This window comes from Coturnix japonica, chromosome 18, assembly GCF_001577835.2.
Source record: "Coturnix japonica isolate 7356 chromosome 18, Coturnix japonica 2.1, whole genome shotgun sequence".
Classification (NCBI taxonomy): domain Eukaryota; kingdom Metazoa; phylum Chordata; class Aves; order Galliformes; family Phasianidae; genus Coturnix; species Coturnix japonica.
Window position 1 is genome coordinate 519,461 of NC_029533.1, and position 27,354 is coordinate 546,814.

The following is a 27,354-nucleotide window of genomic DNA, read 5'->3' on the forward strand; positions in this document are numbered from 1 at the left end:
ATACAAAACAACATTTCTTTTAAAATCTGTAGTAACATACAGTTTTCTTTTTCCAGTTCTTATCATCAACAAGGAATTCCATGCTTTTCTATGAATTATAATAAAATGCATATATTTTAAGCAAGGAAAAATGATTGCTATCAATGGCAGCTGTGACACAGCATGTGATGTTGATTACAAGACTGACAAGAATTCCCAGTACAGGTTTAGGAAAGAAGGATGGATCAGATTTGAAGATGTTGGAAAAGGAATAATGAACTAGATCATCTAGTAACTTAACTTTCTCCCAATTCTGTTCCTGTCTCTACAGGGATGAACTCTACTGCACAAAAAAGAGAAGAGACAGAATGAGAGAGACTTGGATATAGAATGTCCTTCAAAGTCATGTGTGGGCAAGGTACTGCAGTGCTGACATTTCCTGTGGAGGTGAAGAGTTTCAGGCATGCTGAAAATAGAACCATCTTGAGAAAGGGATCATGCAGCTGCCTTGTTCTCTGCCAGCCCTTTTCCACAATTGGTCTTTAAGGTTAGTAAGACACAGAGAGAATACTTAGCAACAGATCACAACTAAAATGAAAATATGCATATAGGCACAGATTTCCCTCTGCAGCCTTCATGCAGAAACAGTGAATTTTGCTTTTAGGTTTACATTCTGAACTGACATCATGACCTTGCCATGTTCCACTGGAAAGAAATTTCACAATCTAGTAGTGCTTTCTTTCATTGCTGTTATCCACTGGTTTCAGTACTGTCATCAGTGGAAGAAACCCAGTGGCCACTGTTCTTAAGTCTTCTGACCAAAGTGAACCAAGGAAAAGAATGATCTAGCACTCATCTGTTCTATTTTACAACTTGAAGGGAGTAATTGAAAATACTGCTTATCTCTTACATTCAGTTTGCATCCTCTCTAGGGTAAAACTTAACAGGATGCACAGTGGCAGCCAGAAAATTACAGCGCAGCAGAGAGAGAGTGTTTGCGAGAGTCTCATTAGCTTCCCTCTTTTTCACTAGGTTTCCTGGTACAGTCGCAATAACTGAGATACGCTGTGGAGATTTGGCTTATCCACTAGGTAATCTGCTCAATGGGCAATAAATTAGGATTTCCTAGTTTACAGATTCATCTCATAAAGAAATGTTCAACATCAGTAATTTCTAATTTTTGTAGTATAATTCCTTGAATTAAAAAGTGTGATTGTTGTTTTCGGTCATGCAACTTTTCCTGAAAACTGTTTTGAAGAGAATTCATTCCAGTCAATAAGCTTCAGAAGCTTCCAGTGTAAAACAGTTGTGATCTGTGCCTTACAAGATTTTACTGTTTCCGTATCAGCATGGCATTGGAAAGACGAAGATGGAAAGTGACTGTGTGGATAACAAGATGCGTTGCCAGCAGATGAAGATTAAAAGTATGTTAGCTTTCATGACTCCAAGTGAACTACTGATGCCCCTCTCAGCATGAAGCCTATAAAACTCACAAGATACAGCTAACAGCCCCTTCTGCTGAGCCCTGAGATGCTGGAGAATGTTAAAAACTACTCAGCTTCTGTTAGGTAGGAAACCTCTTATAGTTTAACAGTCCTATGCCTGAAAAACAGGCTTAGGAGCTTACTCAGAAGATAGTATCTCTTGTGACTGGGGACAGTTCACTTCAGTTACTCCTCCCCCATTAATCAGGGGGCCTGATGCCCTAACAATGAATTAAAGAAGGTTCAAGGCCACAGAAAGAACCTAGAATACCTGTGTAGATGTGCTGCTCCTCTGATAGACTGTGGCCCTGCATGAACTGATTGTGAATGCAGCTGGGAAAGACATAGTGCCCTGAGCATGGACAGGGGAAGGGCTGACATACAGCTCTGTGACAGACTGAAATCAGAGAAGTGAGTAGGAGAGGAAAGAGACTGAGTGAGAAAGATGAGATGGAAGAATGCAAGATAGTGAATGTGGTGAGAGGAGGAAGAATTGAGTAAAGAGCCTATAGGAGAGGATAGGAATTGGATGCAAAAATGTGTGTTGTATACTAGAAGGTGATGTACCACATGTATACTAGAAGGTGATGTACCACGAATTTTGGGAACCGAAAGGGCTTTAGCTAATCTCATATATGGTACCTGTCAAAATCCAAGAGGGAGACCTGTTAAAACACTGGCAATTTCAGAATAGAGTGTTCTTTGATTGCTTGTTGGTTGTTTTCTCTTTAACATTTCAATTTCAGAGAAACAAACAAAAGTGCCAAGAGGAGCTGTGTCCTCTGGGGATTAAAGTTTACATTTGTGATGAAATTCTGTACCCTTTCATGCCAATTTGCATGTCCACCACAATCATATTTTTTTGCACATGCAACATGTCAACGTGCAGTGCATTCTGTAGGAGCGATGTGGGAATGCAGTGCATTCTGTGGAGCTGCAGATGTCTTGGTGTCTAATTTGATTACATTGAAGTTGAAAAGTAGATGAGAGATTTGAGAAATCTTTTCCTCAAAACTTAGTTTGTCTTTGTGAATTATCATTTCACACTGGCTTCCTGCATAACATTTTCTTATTTGAATGTTTCTCTGTGACTCTCAAGAGTGTGGACCCTAAAAGCATTTAGTGGAAAGCACACAGCCTGCAGCGCTTTCCTATAGGGGTGTAGCTATCTTCACTGTCCTTTATTTAAACCAGTTACATGGCAGGGCATGGATGGTAGTCAGTCATCTACCCTGCATAGCTTGAAATGTCAAATTCAAGTTCATAAGAAGCCACCTATTTTTCATCCCATGAGTTTCAAAATAAGGAGCTCTCATGTCAGAACAATAGAACTTCAGAAATTCCTGCTGAAAGTGCATGTGGCTGCCTTCTGTGCCAAGTACCTGGGTACTTGGGCACAACTTTAAGGCTCCATGTTGACTGGAGTCTTTTTATAAAAAAGGTATAATCAAAACAACTTCTAAATTTTACTGAGGTGTCACCAGAATACCTCTGACAGAGCCTGAGCTAATCATAGGGACAAAGGACTGTTAGCAACCCTGCCTGCAGCAGGGGGCTGGAATTTGGTGATCCTTGAGGTCCCTTCCAACCCAGGCCATTTTGTGATTTTCTGAAAGGGCCTGGAAGATGAACATGATTAGGTCAAATTTCTATACACTGGATACCTAGGTCTTTCACCAGCTGTAAGATTTTAGCTGTCTGAGTTCAACAAGCTCTACAAAGTCTCCTATGTGCAGAGCTTTCCTGACTGTGGGAAGTCTTCCTGCCTTACACTTTTGATACCTGAGTGTGCCTGCTTCCTGCTATGCTGACCGCTGTTCCCTAGTCATGCTGCAGGCCCTGTGTTCAGATCTCTCTCTTGCATCTCTCACACTCACTCTGGAAGTTACTTCATCATGTTCCTGTCCTGTTTAATTGTTGTCAGATAAGGTGTCACGGGTTATTTAGATTTACCTATGCCCGTGACAGGGGAAGCCACCCCGCGGGCCCCCCCCCCGGGGCCCGGAAAGGAGGGGGAAAAGGGGAGTGGGATAAAACAGCGACAATCTAAGGAGGAAAAACTTATTTTACTAAATATGATATCGAAATACAAGATAACACAATATAATATAATTAAGGCTAACAAATCGAACGAAACAGAGAGAGAGAGTCTCCGAAAACCGAGAGGCCTACTGTGAACTCTAGGCGACACGGCTGGAATGCTTCCCACTCTCCAAGAAGTTCGAGAGAAGAAGGAGGGCACTCCAGCTTGGGAACGAGATTATATAGAGTCCTGGTCCCGTGACTTATTGTTACTCCTGTTGTTCTCTGGGATATGTAGTCTTCTTCTGTGGACTGCACATTCAATAGAAGTATCCATACTTGACATGATGTTATAATGTGGAATACTGATAGCAAAATTACAAAATTACAAAACCATGACATAAGGTCCAGTCTTCTCTTCAGAAGACTTCACCCTACCCATATTGAAGCAGGGGGGACAAAGCTTTCCTATGTCCTGCCCTCTCTTCTGCAGTGCTGAAGACAACTAATAAAGACTTGTTAATTTGAGCATAGTAGTGTGTCAGGTTTTCCATAGACATTTCCACATTTCATCAGTTCTAAGTTTTTGCCAATACATTATAGTCATTTGCAGGCTGTAGCCTCTAGAAATCAAACACAAAAATGCAAGTAGACTTTACAAATAAAACCTTCAGGCAATTCACTCTGTGAGATCTTTCAATGAAAGATCTTAATTGAAACATCACCTTATGTTTTTTCTTAAATATATTCTGTGATTATTTTTTGGATTCAAAGTGGATATCCTACACTGTAGTTCCCTTAAGTAGGGACTTACCACTTAATATGATTATTGGAATTCCATTGAAGGAAACAAAAGGTCTTAAGTATTGGTGTAAGACATTAACCACACAACACTGAATAAACAGCAAGACAACAATGTTCAGTCTTAGGCAGAGAGATACTTAGCTTCCATTATGACCAGAGATACTGGAGTTAAATTTTGTATGTCTTTGTTCCTTTGTTCTTGATCATGTTTCCTGTACAGATGGAGAGTAAGGAGTCATACACAGATCACCTAATTTTTCATTTTCTACTGTGAAGTGGGGAAAACTCAAGGTTCTCCTTCTGGCTTTTGGCAAAATACAGATCATCTGTTCAGAAAATCAAGTGATGTATGATTAGATTCCCTCTGCTGACATGTTTCACTAGAAGATACATACTTCACAGAACAAAAGACTCTCTAGGATTTCCATAAAATTCATTTGTGTTTCAAATATTTTCTGATCTAAAGCTTCTCTTTGTAATTAAGGACAAAACTCTTAATATTTGAATGTTTTCAAGGTTTTTCTCAGTTTTGGTGATAGAAATAGCTTTGTTTCTGTGGACTGAACCCAGCAAAAACAAACAAACAAACAAACAAACAAACAAAAACTTAGCCAAGTACCAGACCCAGAAAACATATTTGTTGCCAAATTGTGTTTCTTAATGCATTGATTTGGGAAGTGGACTTAACATGCACAGAGTTACTATAATAATTTGTCTTGGGAGTGAGTGTGATAGGATATGGCAAGTCTTCAGCTAAAGAAACAGTCAACATGCAACAAAATAGGTTTTGTCAATGCTGAAATGCTCACAGAACACAAAGCTAAAACATACATGTGTCCTGTTAATAATAAAAGATGTTCAGTACTTTTTACTGTTTGATGTTAGTTTTTACAGTAATCTTAAAGAACATTCCTGATGGGATTTGCAGCTTGCAAATGCTGTTCTCAGCTATGCTGTTAATATTTATGGGACATTCCAAGAGGAATCTTTGCGCCCTTGGATCCTTAATGAACAGGCTGACAATGAATGTGTAGCTTCATACCCCTGAGTAAAATAAGACCTCTCAGGAATGCTGGCATGAGACAAGGAGAAATGCCAGAATACTAATTCTCTGGAGCAAATCCCCTCATCCTGACACTTCTACTAAGATGTGGCTGAGCAATGGATGTTGGGGATGGTAAAGACATTTTCCATTTAAATAGTTCCCTTTATTCTGCTGAAAGTTGGATGATGTGTCAGCTTAAATGGACTATGATGAGAGTTTTCTTTTGTTCCTGGTGTAGTTTATCTAGTCTGAATAACTGTGGTTTATATGGATAAGACCTCTTCAGGGTTTTTAGCTATCATTCCATATGAGCAGTGCTAGAAAGGATGGATAAGAAAAGAAGTTGGGAAAGATTTCTTGGGAAAACCCAGTGATAAGCCCAACAAATGAAAAGGCTGATTAATCTGGTCATATGAAGGGCATCTTGGCCTGGTTGTTTGGCACGTTGAACCTTTATCCCATTCACCTCAGCCCAGTGATCCAGTCTATCCAGATCCTTCTAGAGGGCATCCCTACCCTCAGATAGATCTATTTATCTATTAAAAAAAATAAAAATAGGCTTTTGAACATTAAAAAGTCATAGTAATAAATTATAAAAGGCACTCATATCTGCAGAAACAACATACAGTATTGATATAACGTGAAATGTTTTCTGCTGGTTATTCCTATATTCATTATTTACATTGAAAGAGCAATGTTCTTAAAACTTATTTTCAGTTTGGAGACTAGTCTGTGGAAGAATACCTCTCACAGATAACAGATTTTACTGTCATTGATATAAAATTAGCCTAAGTTAAATTAGCCTAATCAGCTAAATTTCAGTGACCATTTCACTTGGTCACTGCTTTGCTAGGCAGCACAGGTGTATATCATCTCCATGCCAAATCAGTGTCTTCAGCTCCCTGTCAAGCTTTCCTATTGACCAGTACCATTTGTGAGCAGGTTGCCTCATTGGGCCTCAGAGCGGAGGTATCTCATGACTGCACTATGGTTTGCCTCTCATGTTTGCTAAGCCAGCATTTTATCCCTTAGTGCCTCATGTCCAAACCTTCCATGTACACTGAATTGTATTTTTTCAAGCAGCATTGTGCTGACTTCAGGGAGCTGCTGGTCTGAGAAGGTGGTGGTGTCTATTCTGCTGGAGATGTAAGAGCACTGTCATGAAACCCAAGCAGGAAGGCTATGGTACTGTGTGTTTTCCTCTTCAAGCTCCTATCAGGAGATCAAGTGTGAACCATTTGGTATGGCTTTAGTGACATAGAGAAATGTCTGAAGGGTAATATTTGCAGCTGTTTTTGCTGCTGCAACTAAACACAGATCATGCATTCAGACCATGCAGAAGAGCAGCTCTATATGAGTGCACCATCTACACCTATTTTAAGCTTTCTTCTGAGAGATCTTTCTTTAGACCACCAGAGACCAATGTTTTTCTCAGGACCTTTGCACTAATAGCAATCAGGTGACAGGCAATTTCACTCCAAAAATAGTGCCTCAGTGTAAATCAACCCTTGATCTTCACACATGGCACATAATCAGAAAACAGTGCCTTAAGTATCTTAGGAGAGGTACAGGAAAGAAGGGAACAGACTTTTTAGTAGGGTCTGTGGTAGTAGAACAAGGGGAAATAGCTTTAACCTCAGGGAGGGTAGATATAAGGAAAAAATCTTTTACAATGAGGGTGGTGAGGCACAGGAACGGATTTCCTAGTGTGGTTGATACCTCGTCCCTGGAGACTTTCAAGGTGAGACTGGACTACAGGCAACCTGATGTAGCTGTGGTGTCCCTGTGCATTGCACAGGAGTTAGACTAGATGGTCCTCAGAGGTCCCTTCCTGCTCTAAGGATTCTATAATTCTGATTCAAATAGGATAATTTTCAAGTAAGATAGATTACATACTTAAGGTATTTCTAAATTAAGGTAAATACTAATATGATATTATTTTGTTAAAAACTATAAGATAAAGCTAGCAATTTTCACATTCATGTAACTACCAGTCCAACTCAGTGAAATATAAGTTGTTTCCTTCTATAGAAACAATGTAGGCTTACAAAAATAGCATCCAAACAACAAGACAAACCAAATAAATTGTTAGGAACATATTCACAAACATCAAAATATCCCTTTTTCGTGGCTGTAACACAGTGCCAATATGTGATTTGATCCAGACCTCAGTTCATTTCTTTTTCAGTTTGACAGCTAAAACCTGCATTTCTCTGTCATATATTCCCAAAACTGCTTTGATCCTCTTCAATAAATTTCTTTCTTGATTTGGAGACAATTTCTTCATTTTACAGAAGCTTCTCATTATTTTGATCTTCTTCTCTTTGGCGCAGACAGCATCTCTAGGGAATGTTGTTACCCAGCTGCTGAATCACCTGAGGTCTGTGTGAACCACTATGGTGTAATTAGAACAAACTGTATGCATAATCTTTGAGCATGTCTTCATTAATGCTTAGTGCTAAAGAGGAATTCAATCTTGTAGCAGATATCTCAGTTTCAGGTATTTGCATCCATGAAAGCTATGAAACATCGAGACCTTTGTTGTGCTCCCACCTTTAACTGCCATTAATGTCCTGGAAAGCCACGTATCCCTGAAAACTTAGTAAGCCTGTGTGTCAGCTCAGTTTTTAGTGAGAGCTGGTTGCTGGCTGGTAGCACATGCGACCCAAAGGAGGGTCCATCTCAGTGGCTCCGTTCTGCCACCTGCTGGCAACTTGTGCCCGGAGCACAAATAGAGCACGGCTGCCTGTGTGAGCTCCCTGTGACTGACAGGAGCTGCTGGAGCCCGAGGCTGAGCAAGAAGCTCACAGGGACCGTGTGCTCCAAAACAGGCCAGGGGGCAAGGGGATAGGCGCAGCTACTCTCCCAGCTGATGTCTCTGGGCCTTGACTTCCTCTACCTGATTGCCTGTGGGGACTGAACTGTCTGCAAGCGTCTGAAGCTGGGAGCAAGCTCTGCCTCTAACTTCACCCTCAGCCACTGAGGCTGCAAGGAGAGACAGCTATGCACTCCGAGAGCAACTGCTGGTCTTTTTCATTTGTTGATACCTGGGAGAGATGATCACCCCCAACACACACGCTCCCAGCTGAACACCAGCAGTACCTGTGCAGCTGCCGTGCTCCTGGTGGCACAGCACATCCCAGCAGAGCAGGGCAAGCACCCAGGCGCTGCCTTCACACACTGCCATTCCACTGGCTTAGAGGGGGGCTGCTCCGGCTTCTGACTGTTACCATTTCAGCCCAGAAAGGAGCTGTGCCGGACGGAGCAAGACTTTCTGGGATAAGAATAGCACCTGCCATTCTTAGGACACAGCACAGTTGTCCAGCTCCTGCACGGCAACACGTTGCAGTGAGAATATAGAAGGCAAGCTACCCGCTGAGGAATGTCTTCCAGTGCTATTCATGGAGGCGTCTCATCTACAGCAGCAGGCCCGGCCCCACGCAGGAGCCTTGCAAGAGGGGGTTATTTTGAGCTTTGGGCCCTGAGGATGAAGGAGACAAATGACAAGCGATCCTTCCTGGCACAGGCAACCTCCAGAGCTTTGTGCACAACTGACACAGCCTGTCACCGCTTCTGGGGATGACTCTTGTGAAGCTGCTGGGCGATGTGGTGGGACCTGAGAGCCCAGAAGATGGCGGCCAGGAAGGAGCTGAGAATTCCCTGGGGAAATGAGGGCAGGCCTCAGGCCCACCTGTCCCAGAGCTCAGGCACTCCACTGCCTGCTTTGTTTTTGGCCACATCCTTAAAGCATCGGCACATACCTTGGTGCAGGTGAATATTGTGATAGGTCAGTGGAGAACAGACACAGGTTTCTGATTTGATAGCTGCTTTATCTTCAGTGAATTACTTGCCCTTTCATATCAGTGCTTGTTGTAGCATTTTACTTTGTATAATAAGTATTTCCCAATTTCTCCCTTCCTCTACATCTCCCAGACCCCATCAGCATTGTCAGCTCAGCCTGTGTGTAGGCCAAAAGGAAAGACATGCTATCTGAGGGAGTAAAATACCCGTCAGCTTTCTTCTTTTCCCTTCCCTGAGGTTATGCTATACACAGACGGTTGTGCAAGAGCTGACAAGGCTGACATTGGAGGTGATGTGCTGAAGAGATGCGTTCTTCTATGAAGAGTGTGGGAAATAAGCCCTGAGCAGGCTTCCTTCCAGCAGGTGGCCCCAGGCAGGGCTCAGCCTTTTGCCACAATGGAGGAAAACCACAAATAGATGGCATCAGCTCAGAGAATCTAAAGAGAAAATGCAGAGTTTAGAGGCACCATCCAAGTGTCATAACAGTGCACTAATTTTGATGTCTGCAGGAAATTGCTTCTGCTGAGTAATTGTCAGTCCTTCATGGTACGATACACTGCGCCATCTGATAGCTTAGTTAGAGACCAGTGTTAAGGGTCTGTGAGTGCCAAGACAGCAGTACATAGCAGGGAAGGGAGAAGGGAAGGGAACACTCTCCTTTGCCACTCACACAGCACGTATGCTGTGCTGATAGGACACTAGGTAAAGCACTGAGAATATGAGAGGGCAAGGAGCTTGAAAACCATGTATGTAGCTGCATCAGTAGAATACCAGGCTTACTCAAAAGAAAATGAAACATAATAGGAATCTGAGATTAAAATAATAATTAAAAAAAAGAACAAAGAAAAAGAAAAAGATATAAAAATAAAAAGAAAAAAGAAAAAACAGAAAGAAAAAGGAAAATCAGAGGAAAAGAAAAAGTAAACAACAAGGAAGCCACTGTTGGTAGTGCTTATGTATATTAATCTATGGGTTTTATTCTCTAGACATTGACGTGGTTACAAAGACATTGCAGAATAAAGCAGGAGAGAGTTCACATTCTGTGCACTCCTCAGGCTTTTTTGTGGCCTCATGACATTCTCACTCTTCCTCTTCTATCTTCTTACTGTGAAACTCCCGAGTCTTCACACGGAGCTTGTTGACCTGTGACTCTGCAATGTCAGCCCGCTCCTCGGCTTCCTCCAGCTCATGCTGGATCTTGCGGAACTTGGTGAGGTTGACATTGGACAGCTCCTCCTGTACAAGTACAAGGAGTTGGTGGTGAGGACTCAAGACAAGGGTTTCAGTCTTCCTGTGCACAGGCTTTCAGGGGCTGTGGTGGCTCCCCAGCACAAAGCACAGGCCTCCTGTATCTCATTGCTGGCCCAGAACCCTCTCAAAGACCTTTTCATCATCACTTATTTAAATCATCCCATCTGAACTAAGCAAAACATTTTTTAATTTTTAGCTCATTTTTGCCCTCTATAGAAGGAGCATAGCTTAACAGTCTAACTATAATGTAATTTTGACAGTCCGTTTAGTCATTATCCTCAAAAGTTCGGGCTAGGGGAGAGCAATAGCTCCATGGAAGAACACTTGTTCCCCACAGGTGCGTTTATAAGTGGTCTTTAGGGAACTGCCTTCTTGTGCCACTTATGAGTGTAGTTTCACATTCCTTCTTTACATCTGCTGTGACAGCACTGATAGGTAAATGCATAGTATCTCCTTCCATAGCCAAACAAACCTCTTACAATCCACAATGCTAGCCTCTGTGGGAGGTAACTCTTACTTTTTTTAGAAAGTTGGTTGCCTTGCAGAGAAAATGGAAACTTATTTCCAGATAAGTTCCAGATATTTCAACAGATAAACTAAGAATTTCTGTCTCCTATTCTGGTTCAGTGTCCTAGTTCTGCAGTCCCTAATATAAGGTGAGGAACTTGGAAGCGGTAAGTCAGTTAGGATGTCCTAAATCTCCCTCTCAAATCAACTACTCATCATAGTTCAGCAGCATTTCTCTGTATTTGGCTGTATGGAAGAAGGAATCAGATCACAGAAATTTATCATCTAAGAGAATGGTTGTGAGCCCTGACTGCCAGTCTGTCCTCCAGTATGAAACAGTCTGCAGCATTTCTCTCAGTTTACTCCTGAAAACAGCATGGCCCAAAGAAAACAAGGCCAGTTATACTATCAAGCATATGTTACTAGAGCCATTAAATTTCTTTAGGGAAGCCATCCCTCACAGGTTTCTTAAGGAGGAGTTTCTTGAAGGTAAACACAAAACAATGTCCTGTCCAATGTTCACCAGTTTCAGTGCTTCCCAAGCACATGATATATTCTCTTGTCCACCTCAGAAAATTATGTTTGTCAACTCTACAAGAAATACTTACAGCCTCCTCAGCTTGCCTCTTATAGGATTTCACCTTCATCTGAAGTTTGTCCACCAGATCCTGAAGTCTAAGAATATTCTTCCGATCTTCCTCAGACTAAAGCAGTTGGTAAGCAGGAAAGAGAGAAAAATTATTTTCCCCACAACACAGATTGACATTTTCTCTTGGATTTAAAGGAAAAAATACCTTGACTTTCTGTCGGGAGGGTGTGTCAACATAAAGATGCCATCAGCCTTACCTGGTAGGTCAGCTCCTTCACCCTCCTCTCGTACTTGCGCACACCCTTCACGGCTTCAGCACTGCGCTTCTGCTCAGCATCAACCTCCCCTTCCAGCTCCCGCACCTGCAATGAGAAACCCATCATTGGAGCTTCCCTGCTCTCTCTGACCTGGGATTACACACACTTGCACAAATACCAGTCCCACACACCCTGGCCTCCAGCTTCTGGATTTGCTTCTTGCCTCCCTTCAGGGCCAGCTGCTCTGCTTCATCCAGACGGAGCTGCAGGTCCTTCACCGTCTGGTCCAGGTTCTTCTTCATCCTCTCCAGGTGGGCACTGGTGTCCTGCTCCTTCTTCAGCTCTTCTGCCATCATGGCTGCCTGGAGAGACAAAGCAGCAAAGCTAGGTTGGAGTCAGAAACCTTTTGGGAGAATGCATCGGCTGTCAGCAAAGAAAGAGCCCCAACTCACATCGGTGATGGCCTTCTTGGCCTTCTCTTCAGCATTGCGGGCTTCCTGAATGGTGTCCTCCATTTCACTCTGAATTTGGGCAATGTCTGTTTCCAGTTTTTTCTTGGTGTTGATCAAACTGGTGTTCTGTACAAAAAGAGATTGCAAGACTTGTACTCTGAGACATGAAATACACCAGCTGCAGTTTAAATGAATACTTTACTCTTCAACTATTCAAAATCTGGAATTCCTTGTTAAATGGCAGTTCAAACAATTTCAGTGGAGGGCTAAGGTGATGGACTGTGACCATGTTTCCATTGCTGGCACCGCTATTCCCTGCCACTAGAAAAGTGTCTACACAACTAGTTTGAGCATCAATGCCTCACCTGGGTATGGAGGAGCTGCACACGCTCACTTGCATCCAGAAGCTCCTGCTCAGCCACTTTCCTCGAGCGCTCCGTCTGCTCCAGAGCTGCCCGCAGCTCCTCAATCTCAGCCTGCAGCAGGTTTGCTCTGCGCTCCACCATGGCCACCTGCTCCTTCAAGTCCTCCTGCGTCCTGAGAGCATCATCCAAGTGTATCTGGGTATCCTGTAGAAGAGGCAAGAGAAATGACAAGGGGCACAGCAAACACGGGTACCTAAATTGTCAGGGAAGACATTCCCTTCTGTGTATTTTGCTGGACAGACCTTCAACACTGTCTGTGTGTTTCTCAGGTTCTTTTGTGCCTCTGCAGCCATGCGGTTGGCATGGCTCAGCTGGATCTCCATTTCATTCAGATCTCCCTCCATCTTCTTCTTCAGTCTCAGGGCTTCATTCCTGCTCCTGATCTCAGCATCCAGGCTGCTCTGCAAGGACTCCACAATTCTGAGGTGGTTTCTCTTCAGCTGGTCAATTTCCTCATCTTTCTCTGCTATCTTCCTGTCAATCTCAGACTTGACCTGGTTGAGCTCCAGTTGGAGGCGCAGGATCTTCCCCTCTTCATGTTCCAGGGAGGCCTGAATAAATGGTCATGATCACTTATAACATAATCAAAACTTTCTAGCTCATTACAGCATATCTCAGGAAATCCGAGGTAGATAGGCTCTGTAGCCAGAACAGAGGGCAAGCATGCCTTTCTTGGCCTGATTTTCTCACTGCTGATATTTTTAGTGTGGCTAACAGTTATTATGAGCATGTACCTCAGCTTCTTCCAGAGCAGCCTGGATTTCAGACTTCTCCTGCTCAATCTGCTTCTTGACTTTCTCCAGCTCATGAATCGCCTTTCCTCCCTCTGCAATCTGCTCCGTGAGGTCAGAAATCTCCTCTGTAGAGAAAAAGGAATAATCACATGGTCAGATATAGAGCATACAGGGAAAGGCCCTGTGCCACCAGCATAAACAGGTCTCCTCCCATCACTGCAGGCACAGACCCAGGTGGAGAGATGGGCAGGAAAGCTTCTGAGAAAGCCCTGCCAGCAACAAAGGCTGAGCAACTTACGCTGCAAGTTCTTGTTCTCACGCTTCAGCGTTTCCAGGTGGTCCAGGGACTCCTCATAGGCATTCTTCATCTTAAACAGCTCTGTGCTGAGGGACCGAGACTCCTTCTGGGAGGCCTCCAGCTCAGCCTGCGTTTCCTCATACTTCTGCTTCCACTCTGCCAGGATCTGAGGAGCAGCAGAGTGTGAGTATGGATGTGGCAACCACCTTCTGCTCAGGAATCACAGGGCTGTGATTCAGAATCAATCTGGAGCCCAGACTACCTTGTCAAAGTTCTTCTGCTTCTTGTCCAAAGCTGCGCAGGCAGCATTTGCTCTCTCCACATCAATCATCAGGTCCTCCACCTCATTCTGCAGCCTCTGCTTTGTCTTTTCCAGGGAAGCGCATTTGGCATTCACAGCTTCAACATGTTCCTCGGCATCCTGCAGGCGCTGGGCCAGCTTCTTTCTGGGAGGTTGTAAGCACAGCTCAGTATTTGGGAGGAAAGTGGAGATTTTTCTGTAGTTTTCATCATCATACTCAGGCACTCCACAGTATTCTGCCCAGATGCACCTAGTGCAGAGCCTTTCCCAAACTTTGGTCCCTTTTCCTTTCCTCAAGTCTAGAAATCCCTCATCTCACTGCATACACCATACATTGCCTTTCTCTTCATTCTCCGTCATGTGGACTGTTTGTCCTTTTGAAACCACCACCTCAACAGCACCAATTTCCCTTTCATATTGCTCCTCTTCAAACTACTATTTAGCTTTTGCCCTTCAGTATCTCAGTGATTTCTTCCAATTTCCGCTACTTTCTGCCAGCTTTCCCCGCTTTCTCCACATACTTGGCCTCCTCCAGCTCCTCTGTGCGCTGAATAGCATCTGTCTCATATTTGGTTCTCCACTGGGCCACTTCACTGTTGGCCTTGGACAGGGCACGCTGCAGCTCACCCTTGGCTTCCTGCTCCTCTTCATACTGTTCCCGGAGCAAGTCACAGTCATGGCGAGCAGACTGCAAGGCGTGGGCCAGGGCGTTCTTGGCCTGTGAAGAAAATTGTATTAAGGTAATGAACAGCCTCTGAAACAGTAGGATGGTAAGAAAGAGAACATTGTTTAAGGCAATTGGAATCAGAAATGTGCAGTCAGCTCCAACTGATAAAGTGCATATGTATTCTCAAATGTTCTTAATAGTCCATTCATCACATTATGGAATGTTTGTTCAGGAGATATGATGAGTAAATTCTAAACAAGAATCTTGGAAATTTTGAATTCTTTGAAATTTGTTCTGAATGTCATATTTCATTAAAGTAAAATAGAAACTCAGTCTATATAAATATATCTGAGCCTTGTTTATAAACCATTTGCCAGTGGTATAAAACATTATACACCATTATTAAACCAATTGAAAATCTAAGGATGTCCTTTTGTATTTTTATATCCAGTTTGGAGGTGATGCCTTCACTGGCATTCTTCCCCTAATACATAGGGTTTTCAGAGTTGTCCACCAGTTTTGAAATGTGCAAAATGAAAATTCTGATTCTTTATAGAATCAGGAATTATTTAATAAGAAATTAGCTAAATCCCAAGCCTATCCTGCTACAGGGAGTACCTTTATTTCTTCCTCTAGATGTCTCTTTAATTCCTCAATCTGTTGAGTAAATGCCTGTTTGCCTCTTGATAACTGAGATATCAAAGCATCTTTTTCTTCTGCTTGCCGTGAGTATTCACCTGAAAAATTTACAGATAGATGGTATTGTTAAGAGAAATACTAAAACAAGATGTGCTTATAGCACTGTATGCCAGCTTATAGAGGATAGACCAACTTGAATACAATTTGACACTTTTATTGGCAGATCTCTTGCAAATTCTCGCAATCTAGAGGAGTGTATGGATACTTTACCTGCTTCTGTCTGCAGACGAGCTCTTTGAGTATTGAGGTCATTGATCATGCGCTGATGCTCTTCCTCCTTTGTCTTAATCTCACTCAGCTGATCTTCCAGTGTGCGGCACATCTTCTCCAGATTTGCCTAGGTATGAAAAACATTTAAGTACAGTAAGAATATCATTACATTCTGGCATGTTGTTCTTTTGATGAAAAGTAACACTACTGGGTACAATTGCAAATTGCAGTTTAAAAGTTTGGTATCATGTACTTGGTCATAAGCCTAAAGTAATCCTATACCTTGGCTTTGGAGACAGACTCCATGTTGCTGGCCAAGTCATCAATCTCCATCTTCAGCTCACTCTTTTCCTTCTCCAGCTTCTGCTTGACTCGCTGCAGGTTGTCGATCTGCTCCCCAAGCTCCGCTGTGCTGTCCGCATGCTTCTTCCGCAGGGCGGCAGCCGTGGCTTCGTGCTGCAGTGTGGCCTCTTCAAGGTCACGGCGCATCTTCTGAAATTCTGCCTCACGCTTCTTGTTCATATCAATCTGAGCTGCTGTAGCCCCTCCTGCTTCCTCCAGGCGCTCACTGATCTCCTCCAGCTCCCTGGAGAGGTCAGCCCGGTGCTTCTCTGCTTTTGCCCGAGAAGTTCGCTCTGCCTCAATTTCCTCCTCCAGTTCCTCAATACGGGCCTGGAGAACATCAGGAACCCTTCACAACCATGCCTTCCTCAAATTGATGTTTTCTGAAGGGAAAAGGGAAGGACCAGAGACTTGCCTGCAGCTCCTTGATCTTCTTCTGTAATTGCATGCCCAGGGCTTGCTCATCCTCAATTTTGCTCTGGATCTGACTGATTTCAAAGTCTTTCCTTTGAAATGAGATAAATGGTGTTAGTGTCTGAACAAAATTCCCAAGTGCATCTGCCCGGCAGTCAGGTGTCACGTAAACACACTTACTTCTTCAGTTTCTCGTCCAGCTGCTGCTTGTCATTTTCCAAATCCATTATGCTGTCATGGGCCAACTTCAGGTCTCCTTCAAGTTTCCTCTTAGCTCTCTCGAGGTCCATGCGCAGCTTCTTCTCTTGCTCCAGGGACCCTTCCAGCTAAACAGAATATGACTATCAGTGCTCTGCCAGCCATGTTTATCTCCACAACTGTCCTGTAATGGCTGTGTGCATTTTGCTTACATCATCCACTTGCTGCTCCAGCTTGGTTTTAGCTTTGGTCAGCGTATTGACTTTGTCCTCTTCAGCCTGCAGGTCATCCAGTGTCTGCTGATGGGCCTCTTGGAGGGCTTTCTTCTCTTTTGTCAGCTTCACAATGGTCTCATCCAGGGCTGCCATCTCCTCTGTGAGGTTTTTCACCTTTGACAAGAAGGTAGTAAGTATAGATAAAAAATGATGTTTACAATTTAGTACTGTGCAACAAAAGTGAGCGACTTGTTCTGCCTCATACCTTGTTTTCAGTGGCATGCTTTTCCTTCTCAACTTTGGCCAGTGTTAACTCCAGGTCATCTATGTCTTTCTTCAGCTCTGAACATTCATCTTCCAGTTTCCTCTTTTTGGCTGTCAGCTCAGCATTAATTTCCTCCTCATCCTCAGCCCGTTCTGTCACCTCCTTAATTTTGGCTTCCAGCTGGATTTTGGTTTTGATGAGCTGGTCACATCTTTCTTCAGCATCAGCCAAGCTATCTGCTTCCTGATGGGAAGACACATATTTTCTTCATTTATGTTCTGAAGTTTTCTAAGGATGTCTTAAAAGCAGGGATGAAATTGACTGTTTCTCACACAACTCACTTATTTTGCCCAATCTGTTGTTTTTGGTTTTTTGTTTGTTTCTGAGAAGGGTATGCAGCCTTTCTCTGGAAAATACATTGATTCCCAATTGTTTTTGTCTCCTTAATATACGTAATGTATGGGGTAAGTGTGAGAAATTATCAATTGCACAGAAAATACAGATGTTAAGCACTTTTTGTTTTTCAAAAATGCTGTAGTGAATAGACTTTCTTTTGTGATTTAGTTCTGTAGAAAACACTATTGTGTGGGAAGTAATAGTTTTGGTAATCTAAGGAATAATTTAATGGAAGAAGAGGACTCTTTCTATAAATTTATTAAGAATGCTCCTTCATTAAATCAGATACAACTTGTGCACATCTTCTTCCTACATATCATCTTCCCAAGGTTTGCCTGGAGTTTCATATGCAGATTTCAACCAAACACCACATCCTCTTACTCTGGTGAGATTTTTGATATTATGAATTTGCTTTTTCCCAAATACTCCTCAGTGCTAAATATCTTACAAGAAAATTTAATGTGATATTTATTTTTCTTCAAATACCAGAGAAAATAGATAACACAATTTTCATATTTTTCTATGGGAATGTTCAAATAACTGAATAATTAAGTGCTGTGTACTGGCTTTAGCTGTTAATTTTTCTAATCTAAGCTGATATTTATGGCGATTTGTGAATGATAAATATATTTGTGCTTTTTCTTAATCAGTGTTTTATTTTGTGAAGTGCCGTATCTCTACAGGGTTCTCAGCACTGTTTACAGCAAGCTACCATACAGTGCATAGCAGGAAAAAAAAAAAAAATGCAAAAAATTTCAGTGTTCAGAACAAAAAAAGACCAACTTTAAAATGTGTTTGGTTTTTTTTTTTCATTATAAATTGAATTTCTGACCTTGGTTCATTCTAGTTAAGTCTAAAACACATAGAGTTCTATTATGTAATAAATAGAGGAGGAAAAAGAAAGAAACATGAACTTTGTGTCTGTAACTTCTTAAACTAAGTGGAAATTAGAAGACGTATTTCCCAATTTCTGAGTGAATGACTAGTCAGTCTATAGTAAATAAGAAAAGGGTGGATGGCTTTCCCTGCAACAGTTTACACTAGTTTCAACTCTTGCTTGCATTTACACTACAGAAGGAGTTCATTGCTCTATGTCCTTGTGCTATAAAGACAGCCTCTGCAGAATTCACCTGCTTAGGGTATCTAGGGTTTAGGTAGAACTCTACTCTGAGTATTTCATGTTCACTAGCTGTAGGTAACAAAAGCACTGACTTCAGGTTCACTTATTCTTTGTATGGACTTTCAGGAGGACTTATCATGAGGAAACACTTGTTTCCTAAACAATGCATACATTCAATTCATAAATCACCAAATTTCTGTCTTATAGTCTTCTGTAATCTGACCTTTTGTTTGATAAAGAAAAATCTGAACATACTAACTTATTTTCTCTGTGATAAGTGAATGGTAAACTCACAGCCTGCACTTGGAGCTGCAGATCATTTTTCTCCTGCACCAGCTTCACCATTTTCTCCTCCAGCTCCTTCCTCTTTGCCTCAGACTTTGCAAGCTCTTCCTTAGTCTTCTCAAACTCTTCTTTCATATTGGCCATCTCCTTCTCAGACTCTGCACTCTTCAGCAGAGGTTTGATTTTGAAGAACAGCTTCATCCAGGGCCAGTGCTTGACATTCATGAAGGCACGAACATTGTACTGGATGCAGAAGATGGACTCCCTAAAGCACAGTTAAAATGTACATTTGATTATTTTGTGTGATGTGATCATCCACACTTTCCCCAAAGTATGGTGCCTTTAAGTGAGGATGGGGAACACCTACCTCCTCTCCACCATTCTCTGGTACTCCACTCTCATCAGGAAGCCCCTGCACCTGGCCTGTGTGCGAGTGATGAGCTGTGCCAGCTTCTCATCCCTCATCTCCTCCAGGAGTCCCAGCAGCCCAGCTTTGAAAAACACCTGGAGATAGGGAACATTGCAGCACATCACTGTCAGGTGGAACAAAACACAAACATAGACACTGAGTTGAGGAGACCTGGTACCTTGGTGTGACCAAATTTGTACTGGGTGTGGTCCACATCAATAGATGAAAGGAGTTTTTCAGAAGCTTTCTTGCTATCAATGAACTGTCCCTCAGGGATGGCACTGGCATTAAGGACTTTGTATCTGCAGTCAAAAACAGATTAGGATGTATTCAACCAGCAAACCACTGCTTATACTGAGTGCCTTGATATTGTGTGAGAGAAATGATAGTTTAATAGGAACTGCTTTCATGCTAATGAATTCTGTCATTTGTATGAAACAGATGTGTGTGGAATTTCAGTTCTAATGAAGCTGATATTTATGGAGATGAGTCCATAGAGTTAGTCTCTGTTGAATAGAATGAAGAAAACTTGCAGTGCATAGAGTAGGAAATAGAGAGGGTTTAATCAGTTGTACAAAGTGCTCAGCATAGCTAAAATCATTAAGGACAGAAAGCCTTTTACCTCTGTTTAAAGTCTGCATAGAGGACTCTGCTGGGGAAGCCTTTCCTGCAAATCCTTATCCCTTCCAGCACACCATTACAACGCAGCTGGTGTAGTACAAGTTCATGCTCCATGGCACCTAAAAATTCATCGCATTTTTTTTTGAATACTGGTTTTGTACAGAGGGAATGACTGTATAAGAGGAAAATCTCTTTTTGCTTAAGCTTCTTACCGGGTGTTTTTGTTTCATTTGGAATGATGCAGCGAACAAAGTGTGGGTGAGTGCTCCGTAGATTGGTCATCAGCTTGTTTAAGTTCTCCTAGAGGGATCAGTAAGTAATGTCAGTTTTGTATGTCTGGTGTCTGATACATCAAGCATATGGGAATGACTTTTGAGACTTGTCAGAATTAGCTAGGCTTCAGAGCACTTCTGTAAAGCCACAAAACCCAAACATTTATTCCATTTGTAGACAGTTAATGTCATTATTGAAGACTGATATACTTCTATATTGCTGTTAATCCAGTAGAAACTATTATACAGTTTCTCACTTCCATACAAAGTAACTAGGTTTTTTGTGTTCTACCTACAAAAGTTAATCTGTTTGAGTAAAAATCAGTTTTAGTCTGTTTTTAAGTAAGTTAAATACCTTCTTGGAAAGTGTTTCTAAGGAGATTCTGAATCCACCACAATGCAAGAATCATAGAAATGCAAGTATTCTAAAATTACAGCTGGTCTGACCCAAAGACTTAAAAAAAAAAAAAATTTAGTACAATCTTTTCAAAAACAAATAAAAAATAGGATTCAGTTTTTTTAATCATTGAAGCCTAAATGCTTGATTTTGAACAATACTTATTAGCAATATTAAAATTAATCTTGAAAAAATGGTAATGAGTTTTCAAAATAATTGATCAACTTCACCGTAATACAAAAGTAGTACCATATTATTTAATATTGCTTTTACCCTTTCTCCATGTTACAAAGAGATAAGGAATACAGTACTGTACCCGGAAAAGAGCTGAAACAGTTTGGAAAGAAGAACCCTTCTTCTTGCCCCCCTTTTTGCCTCCACCGCTAGCCTCTGCAAATGACAAAAATGAAGAAGAGTAATAAAAATGGATTCTGCATATTGGAGAGTGTAGAACAACAAATAACATTAAACATTTATTGTTCCCTGCTCTAATTAACTTTGAACGTTTATGAAAGGATAGAGTTTACAGAACTGACCTGCATCTGCTCCACCATAGCTGGCAAACAGTAAGGCCAGCGTCTTCACAGATGATTTCTGGTACAGCCCAATGACAGTTTCGTTCAAGGGGTCCTTGTTCTTCTCAAGCCAACCAGTGATGTTGTAGTCCACTGTGCCAGCATAGTGCACCAGGGAGAAGTGGGCCTCAACCTTTCCTTTGGCAGGCTTGGGCTTCTGGAAGTTGCTGGACTTGCCCAGATGCTGGTCATAGAGCTTGTTTTTGAAAGAGGTGTCAGTTGCCTTGGGGAACATGCACTCCTCTTCCAGGATGGAGAAGATGCCCATGGGCTGGAAGATATTACAACAGATAGGACAGAGAAACAGATTAAAAAGGAGACATATTTTGATTAAAAAGAAGATAAATGAAAAAGAAAAGATTGTTTCTGTGAATTTCACGATCATTTGACAGAGAAAATTAACTGGGGCTCATCTTTTTTACTGATGGAAATATACCTTCTCAATGAGCTCAATGCAAGGCTGCAGGTCAAGACCAAAGTCAATGAAATTCCACTCTATGCCCTCCCGCTGGTACTCCTCTTGCTCCAGAATAAACATGGTGTGGTTAAAGAGCTGCTGCAGCTTCTCATTGGTGTAGTTAATGCAGAGCTGCTCAAAGCTGTTGAACTGCAGAAAGTAAAAAGAGATGCAAAAAATGTTTGCAAGGTTCAGGAATAACAGCAGGATTTTTTGCTGTGTAATCCCAGTTCTTCACGGATTATAGTTCAAGGCCTCTTCCTTTTTTTTTTTTTTTTTTCCCCGTGGTTAAAGAAAAGGTAATTCCAGGAGTCAAAGAAAAAAGTGCAGGAGGATTAGATCTTCTCTTAAATATGTCTCAGAATTTGCTCTATTCTCAATTGCCATTTTAAGAAGCTGCTAGGAAAACTGTGCTACTTACATCAAAGATCTCAAAGCCAGCGATGTCCAGGACACCAATGAAGTACTGCCTGGGCTGCTTGGTATCCAGCTGCTGGTTGATGCGAACAACCATCCACAAGAACATCTTCTCATAGACAGCCTTTGCCAAGGCACCTACAGCATTGTTCACCTGATGCATGGAAAGAGGTTTGGAGAATAGAGCAGAGGAGTATCAAAGAGTTCTTAATTCAAAGCATGTTTCAATTTAATGTGTTTCTTACCTGCTGCACAGTTTGACCTTTGGTCACATATTCATTCCCAACCTTGACTCGAGGGTAACACAAGGCTTTGAGCAGGTCTGCTGAGTTCAGACCCATCAGGTAGGCAGCCTTGTCTGCAACTAAGCACCAGGAGTGAGAAACAAATGTTGAATGGTGCCTTAAGTTTGGTCCTTAGAGACTGTCTCAAAAGTAACAGCAGTGTTCACTGTTAAAGATTTGCAAAGAAGGTATCTGAGAGCTACAAAGCCAATGTCTCTGTTCTCTGTACAACACAAAGTCCTTTCTAAGCTTTGGTTTCTACAAACGTTATTAGTGAGAATTAGTGACCAATAACATTATGGCAGAAGGCAACTATGGATACTGAATTCCTGCCAGAGTATGTCAAATCTTTTATTTAAAAAGTAGTCATAGAATTAAAATGGAAATATGATAGATGAGGTAGATGTATCAAAGATTACACAACCATGTAATTCTATATTTTATCTTAATTTTTCATACTAAAAACCTGAAATCTTCCTGAATGATCTTAGTGACAAATACCAAATCTTTTGCAAAGTTTGTTCAGTTAGCTGATACCTTCTGTGCCATCTGGCTCTGCCTGCTCCTCTCGCTGCTTCTGCTTGAACTTCAAATTCCCATAGTGCATGACAGCCCCTGTCAGCTTGTAGATGGCTGTTTTTTCATCGGCAGTGAAGCCCAGGATGTCAATGGCACTCTAGGAACAGACTCAGTAAAATAAATACATTCGTACTAGAGCTCCTGTCCATAAAATTACCTGTTTTATGTATTACTCACATCTGTAGCCATAAGCTCCTCTTGATCATCAATGCTGGGAACAGTAATCTCACCTTGACTAACAAAGTGGTAATCATATGGGTTGGTGGTAATAAGGAGCATGTCTGAAAGCAGGGATAGGAAAGGACACAGGCTTACATTTTCAGAAGGGCAGTAGAGGAAACAGTTGCTCAGTTTTCATTTCCAAACAGACATAATGATCCTTCCTACCTATTAGCTCTGGCTTCTTGTTGGACATGATCTGATAAAAAATGTGGTAGCTTCTTTCAGCCTTGAGCTGGAAAGTGACCCTGGACTTCTCCAGCAGATCTGACAAGTAAGGAAGGAAGAGTCAGGTACAAGACAGGACACAGAGGTGAGAATTTGAGAAGAAAGGTGAGCAAGACAGGAGCAGCTCTTACAAGTTTCAATGTCAGCAGAAGCCAGTTTGCCTGTGGCCCCAAAGTGGATTCTGATGAATTTACCCTGTTGAGGGGAAAAGAACAATTTCAGCCTGGCTGCATTTCACTGCCCCCATATAAAACAGGGAGAATAATGGCCTGAAACACAGTTTCTGTAGGGAAAGGCTGGGAGAGCTGGCCCTGTTCAGTCTGGAACAGAGAAATGTCAGGGGCATCTTCTCAATGTCTAGAAATGTCTCAAGGGATGGTTCAAACAGGTCAGAGCCAGGCTCTTTCCGGAGCTACCTAATGACAGGGCAAAACACTAGGAGAAAAAAACAAAACAAACACACTTGGAACACAAGAGGTTCCATCTGTACTCTGCCAATGGCTGAGCACTGGCACAGACTGCACAGAGTCTGTGGAATCTCCTTCCTTCAAAAGCTGCCAGGATGTGCTGCAGGACAGCCTGCTCTGGGTACACTCTCTTGAGTAGGGAGGCTGGAGCAGATCACCTCCAAACATACCTTCCCACCTCAGCCATGTTCTGATTCTATGGAAGTTTTTGTCCAAAGCTGCAACTTACAAAGCGTGAGGAGTTGTCATTCCTCACAGTCTTGGCATTCCCAAAGGCCTCCAGCAGGGGGTTGGCACTGATGATTTGATCCTCAAGCGTTCCCTACAGGATGATCATTATTCCTCGTTATTATTTCCAAAAATGGGGAAACAGAAAAACGCACTGTTTTAAGCCAGTGTCTCTTAATGTACCTGCATTTTGCCAGACTGCTCCTCCTTCTTCTTCTCCCCACTAGCTGCAATTGTTGCAAAGTACTGGATGACACGTTTCGTGTTCACAGTCTTCCCTGCACCAGATTCTCCGCTGTCAAACCAAACAGAGAAGCAAAGAGCGTGAGGTCAGTGAGAAGGTCCCCTGGCACAGGGCAGCCCCGCAGGGACCCAAGCTGGGAGCATACTTACGTGATCAGAATTGACTGATTCTCGCGGTCTGTGAAAGAGATAGAGATAAGGAGGCTTTTCCTACTGCTCATAAATAACAACAAACATAAGATCTAGGATACAAATTCAAACTGAAATCTGCAGGGGCTGCAGGGACGGAAGGCAATTAAAATCCCTGGATATTCCAGTTAATGTGCAGCAGTGCTATGTAGCCCCACCACATGCATTCTCAACAAGTTAGGTAAAGATACCACTTTAGAGTGACTTTTATGTTGTTTTAAAGTTACATGCCTTCCATATGCCTTTAAAGGTATTCTTTATTTCATCTGATTTCTCTAATATTTGATAAGTATACACAACACAATTATTGAGATGGGGACTGATCTCACTTGAATTCTCCTGGAGATAAAATATAGCTGAGAAAATCTGGAGAGCTCACAAACAATAATACCTAACCAATCCTTCTCATCGTTTTTAACTTATTTCATTTTTTATCCTACGTATACAGAAATCATATATTTCTGAGATCATACAAAGACAGGTTTATTCTATATTTTATGCACTTTCCATCATGTAACAGAAGAACAGGAAAAGAAGATACAAAGCCTGTACACCACTGATTTCAATACACTCATAGAGAAGAGAAAATAAGGAAAAGAAAAAGTCTAAATGAAATAAATTAAGGAAAGCCAGTCAGGTTGAATACTAAAAGCTTTTTATTTTCCCTTTACACTGTATTTCTAAAAGCACAGCATCTTATGCTCATTCTCAATGGATCAGTATAGTCTGGACCAGACACTAGGTGTCTTCTTCCCAAAAAAAGTTACTCCTAGACTACATTCATTACATTGTCCAGGTCTTTGTTGATTGTAATGGGAATACACTCAGCCTACACAGATCCTTACAGCTGAGTGCATTTATCTTCTATTAATCTCAAACATTGTATTTTGATTGTTGCACTGAATTTCCAAAAAAAGACTCCAGTATTTCCTCCTACAAAGAGCTCCTTACAACAGCAATTTGAAGGAGATCAAGAACTCATCAGCTAGCATATATGCTAGCAGCTAGCATATCATTTTTTGTAAGACATGTGGTTGTACACTTGCTTTGTAGAAATATAGATGTCAAAAAGCATGTTTAAATAAGCAGTGATTAATGCTATAACTGAAATAAAACATTCATAATATCTCATCAGGAAAATCTTGTTATTTTTAAAATACCTTTTTAGTAGAATGAATTTGGGAACAACTCACCAGTCAGCATGAACTGATAGGCGTTGTCAGAGATGGAGAAGATGTGTGGAGGGGCCTCCTGGCGCTTTTTGCCTCGGTAGGCCAACACCACCTCCGGGTTGTACACCGGCAGCCACTTGTAGGGGTTGACAGTGACACAGAACAGGCCCGAGTAGGTCTGCGAGGAAGGGACACAGCACATTGCATTCCACTCAGCCTGGCACAACAGTCCTCCCAAGCTACGCTACCCAAGGAAGAGCTGCTGGTACTTACGTAGATCATCCAGGCTGCATAACGCTCTTTGAGGTTGTACAGCACAGCGGGTTCATGGAGGTGAGTCATCATGGCCATGTCCTCAATTTTATCGTACTTGGGAGGGTTCATGGAGTAGACCTGATCATCCTTCACAGTCAGAGTCTGTCAAGGAATTGAAAGATCTGTCTGTCAGCTAAAAGCTCAGAGTGGAGATTAAATGCTGATATGAAACTTGCTTTTTTCTCACCTCTCCACCTTCAGTCTTGACAGTGACCTTCCCTGTTTCCCTGCTCTGGATTGTCCCTTTCACAAAGGATTCCTTTGGATGAGCCACAAAGACTGATGACTTGGCATCAAAAGGCTTGTTCTGGGCCTCAATTCTTTCCTTCTCTGACTTTCGAAGATAAGGAGCAGCCTCCCCAAAGATGGCCATTTCAGAATCTGAAGAAGCCATGGCTGCTCTTCACTGAAGGCACGTCAGCAGAGTAGTCTGGTAGGGAAAAAATGTTGTGGATCACGGATAGAACTCCTTACACTTAAGCTAATCTTCCAGAAAACCTCCTAGCAACAACCACTTACATTCACTTTGACTTAAACTTAAAAGTACTAAGTCCTACTCAAGAGAGAGACTTGGACTTCTAAAAATCCTCAGCAATATATAATAGAATATCATCTCAATCCTGACTACAATTTGGCATCTCACTTTGATGAATTCTCATCAGTTTTGAGACTTTCACTAAAAGAACCTACAGCCAGTGAAAACCACTCTCTGGTCCTTAATTACAAATGATGATTCTTTAAGATAGTCCTTCCTTTTTAAAATATTACCAGGTGGCCTATAAATTAAGTTACTTCACTTTTGAGATCTTTCCTGTTTTCAACAGTCTAGCCTAAGCAAGAGTCTGTAGCAATACAAGTCTGTTACGATGAGAAATCATGCAGCTGTAAATAATCCTGCATTAGTCTGTACTGTAGAAGTGTATTATTCAGTATATTACCCTTTAAGAATGACTTGTACAGGGGAAACCAGTCAGTCCTGTGAAACAGGAATGGCAGTTGTTTCTTGATGCAGCAAAGAGTTTTAAAGAAAATTCCTAGATTGCAGTTACAGACATGCATTGAAATTATATTAACAGCTTTGTTCATGTGGACAGTCCATAATGGGAATTATGACTGTTGGCAGAGGCATGATATATTGACTGGAATATTGCAAGGACAACATCCTCTTTTTTCAAGCTCACAAAATGCATGCTCTTACCTTGAAGCCTTCTGTGGAGACAGGCCAGACTTCTCCCTGGGAGATTTTATAGTGTCTCGCCTGCAGAAGCTGTAGATGCTCGCTCCCCCTTTCTTCGGTCAAAACATTTCTGGCAAAATTTCTTTGGCAAAGCATTGTCTGGCAAACTACAGACATAATTGTCATTTGATTTGAATGATATAATTAGAATGTTTTTATATCTTACTGACTATGTGAATATATCTATAAATAATTTATCAAGTGTGTTAAGGAGAAAATCTAGACTACTCAAGGCACTTAGAGAACTTGGATGCTGGAACTTACAGTTTCTATTGCTGGCTTTCT

At 41.9% G+C, this 27,354-nt stretch overlaps 1 protein-coding gene and 1 long non-coding RNA gene across 10 annotated transcripts in view; one reads left to right on the forward strand and one right to left on the reverse strand.

Moving 5' to 3' along the window:
* Window positions 1-320: 320 nt before the first annotated feature.
* Window positions 321-27,354, forward strand: part of LOC107322053 — a 74,776-nt gene continuing 47,742 nt past the window's right edge. For 4 of the 8 annotated variants that reach the window (XR_004309243.1, XR_004309244.1, XR_001558780.2 and 1 more), the window contains exons 1-2: window positions 321-526; window positions 1,012-1,070. This is a non-coding gene — a long non-coding RNA (uncharacterized LOC107322053). The remainder of the gene's footprint in view (window positions 527-1,011; window positions 1,071-27,354) is intronic. The other 4 variants (XR_001558779.2, XR_001558790.2, XR_001558786.2 and 1 more) reach the window with 3 other exon arrangements.
* On the reverse strand, window positions 10,078-27,046 carry LOC107322047 (myosin heavy chain, skeletal muscle, adult-like). 2 transcript variants are annotated; one of them, XM_015879643.2, is made up of 39 exons: window positions 27,031-27,046; window positions 26,020-26,262; window positions 25,791-25,934; window positions 25,539-25,695; window positions 24,307-24,334; window positions 24,097-24,208; window positions 23,915-24,007; window positions 23,350-23,413; window positions 23,159-23,257; window positions 22,949-23,052; window positions 22,730-22,868; window positions 22,154-22,272; window positions 21,913-22,062; window positions 21,471-21,641; window positions 20,996-21,305; window positions 20,776-20,849; window positions 20,003-20,090; window positions 19,792-19,909; window positions 19,348-19,471; window positions 19,128-19,264; window positions 18,770-19,025; window positions 16,960-17,202; window positions 16,692-16,868; window positions 16,462-16,607; window positions 16,283-16,373; window positions 15,808-16,197; window positions 15,526-15,652; window positions 15,235-15,353; window positions 14,471-14,667; window positions 13,911-14,094; window positions 13,649-13,814; window positions 13,351-13,475; window positions 12,859-13,167; window positions 12,557-12,760; window positions 12,192-12,317; window positions 11,931-12,101; window positions 11,740-11,844; window positions 11,502-11,597; window positions 10,078-10,371 (listed from the first exon to the last, which is right to left on the reverse strand). In XM_015879643.2, the coding sequence occupies exons 2-39, from the start codon at window positions 26,224-26,226 to the stop codon at window positions 10,216-10,218; spliced, it is 5,826 nt and encodes a 1,941-aa protein (XP_015735129.1). In that variant the 5' UTR covers window positions 26,227-26,262; window positions 27,031-27,046; the 3' UTR covers window positions 10,078-10,215. The 2 variants fall into 2 exon arrangements, with proteins under 2 accessions (XP_015735129.1, XP_032304189.1); XM_032448298.1 differs by having other exon boundaries at window positions 19,792-20,090.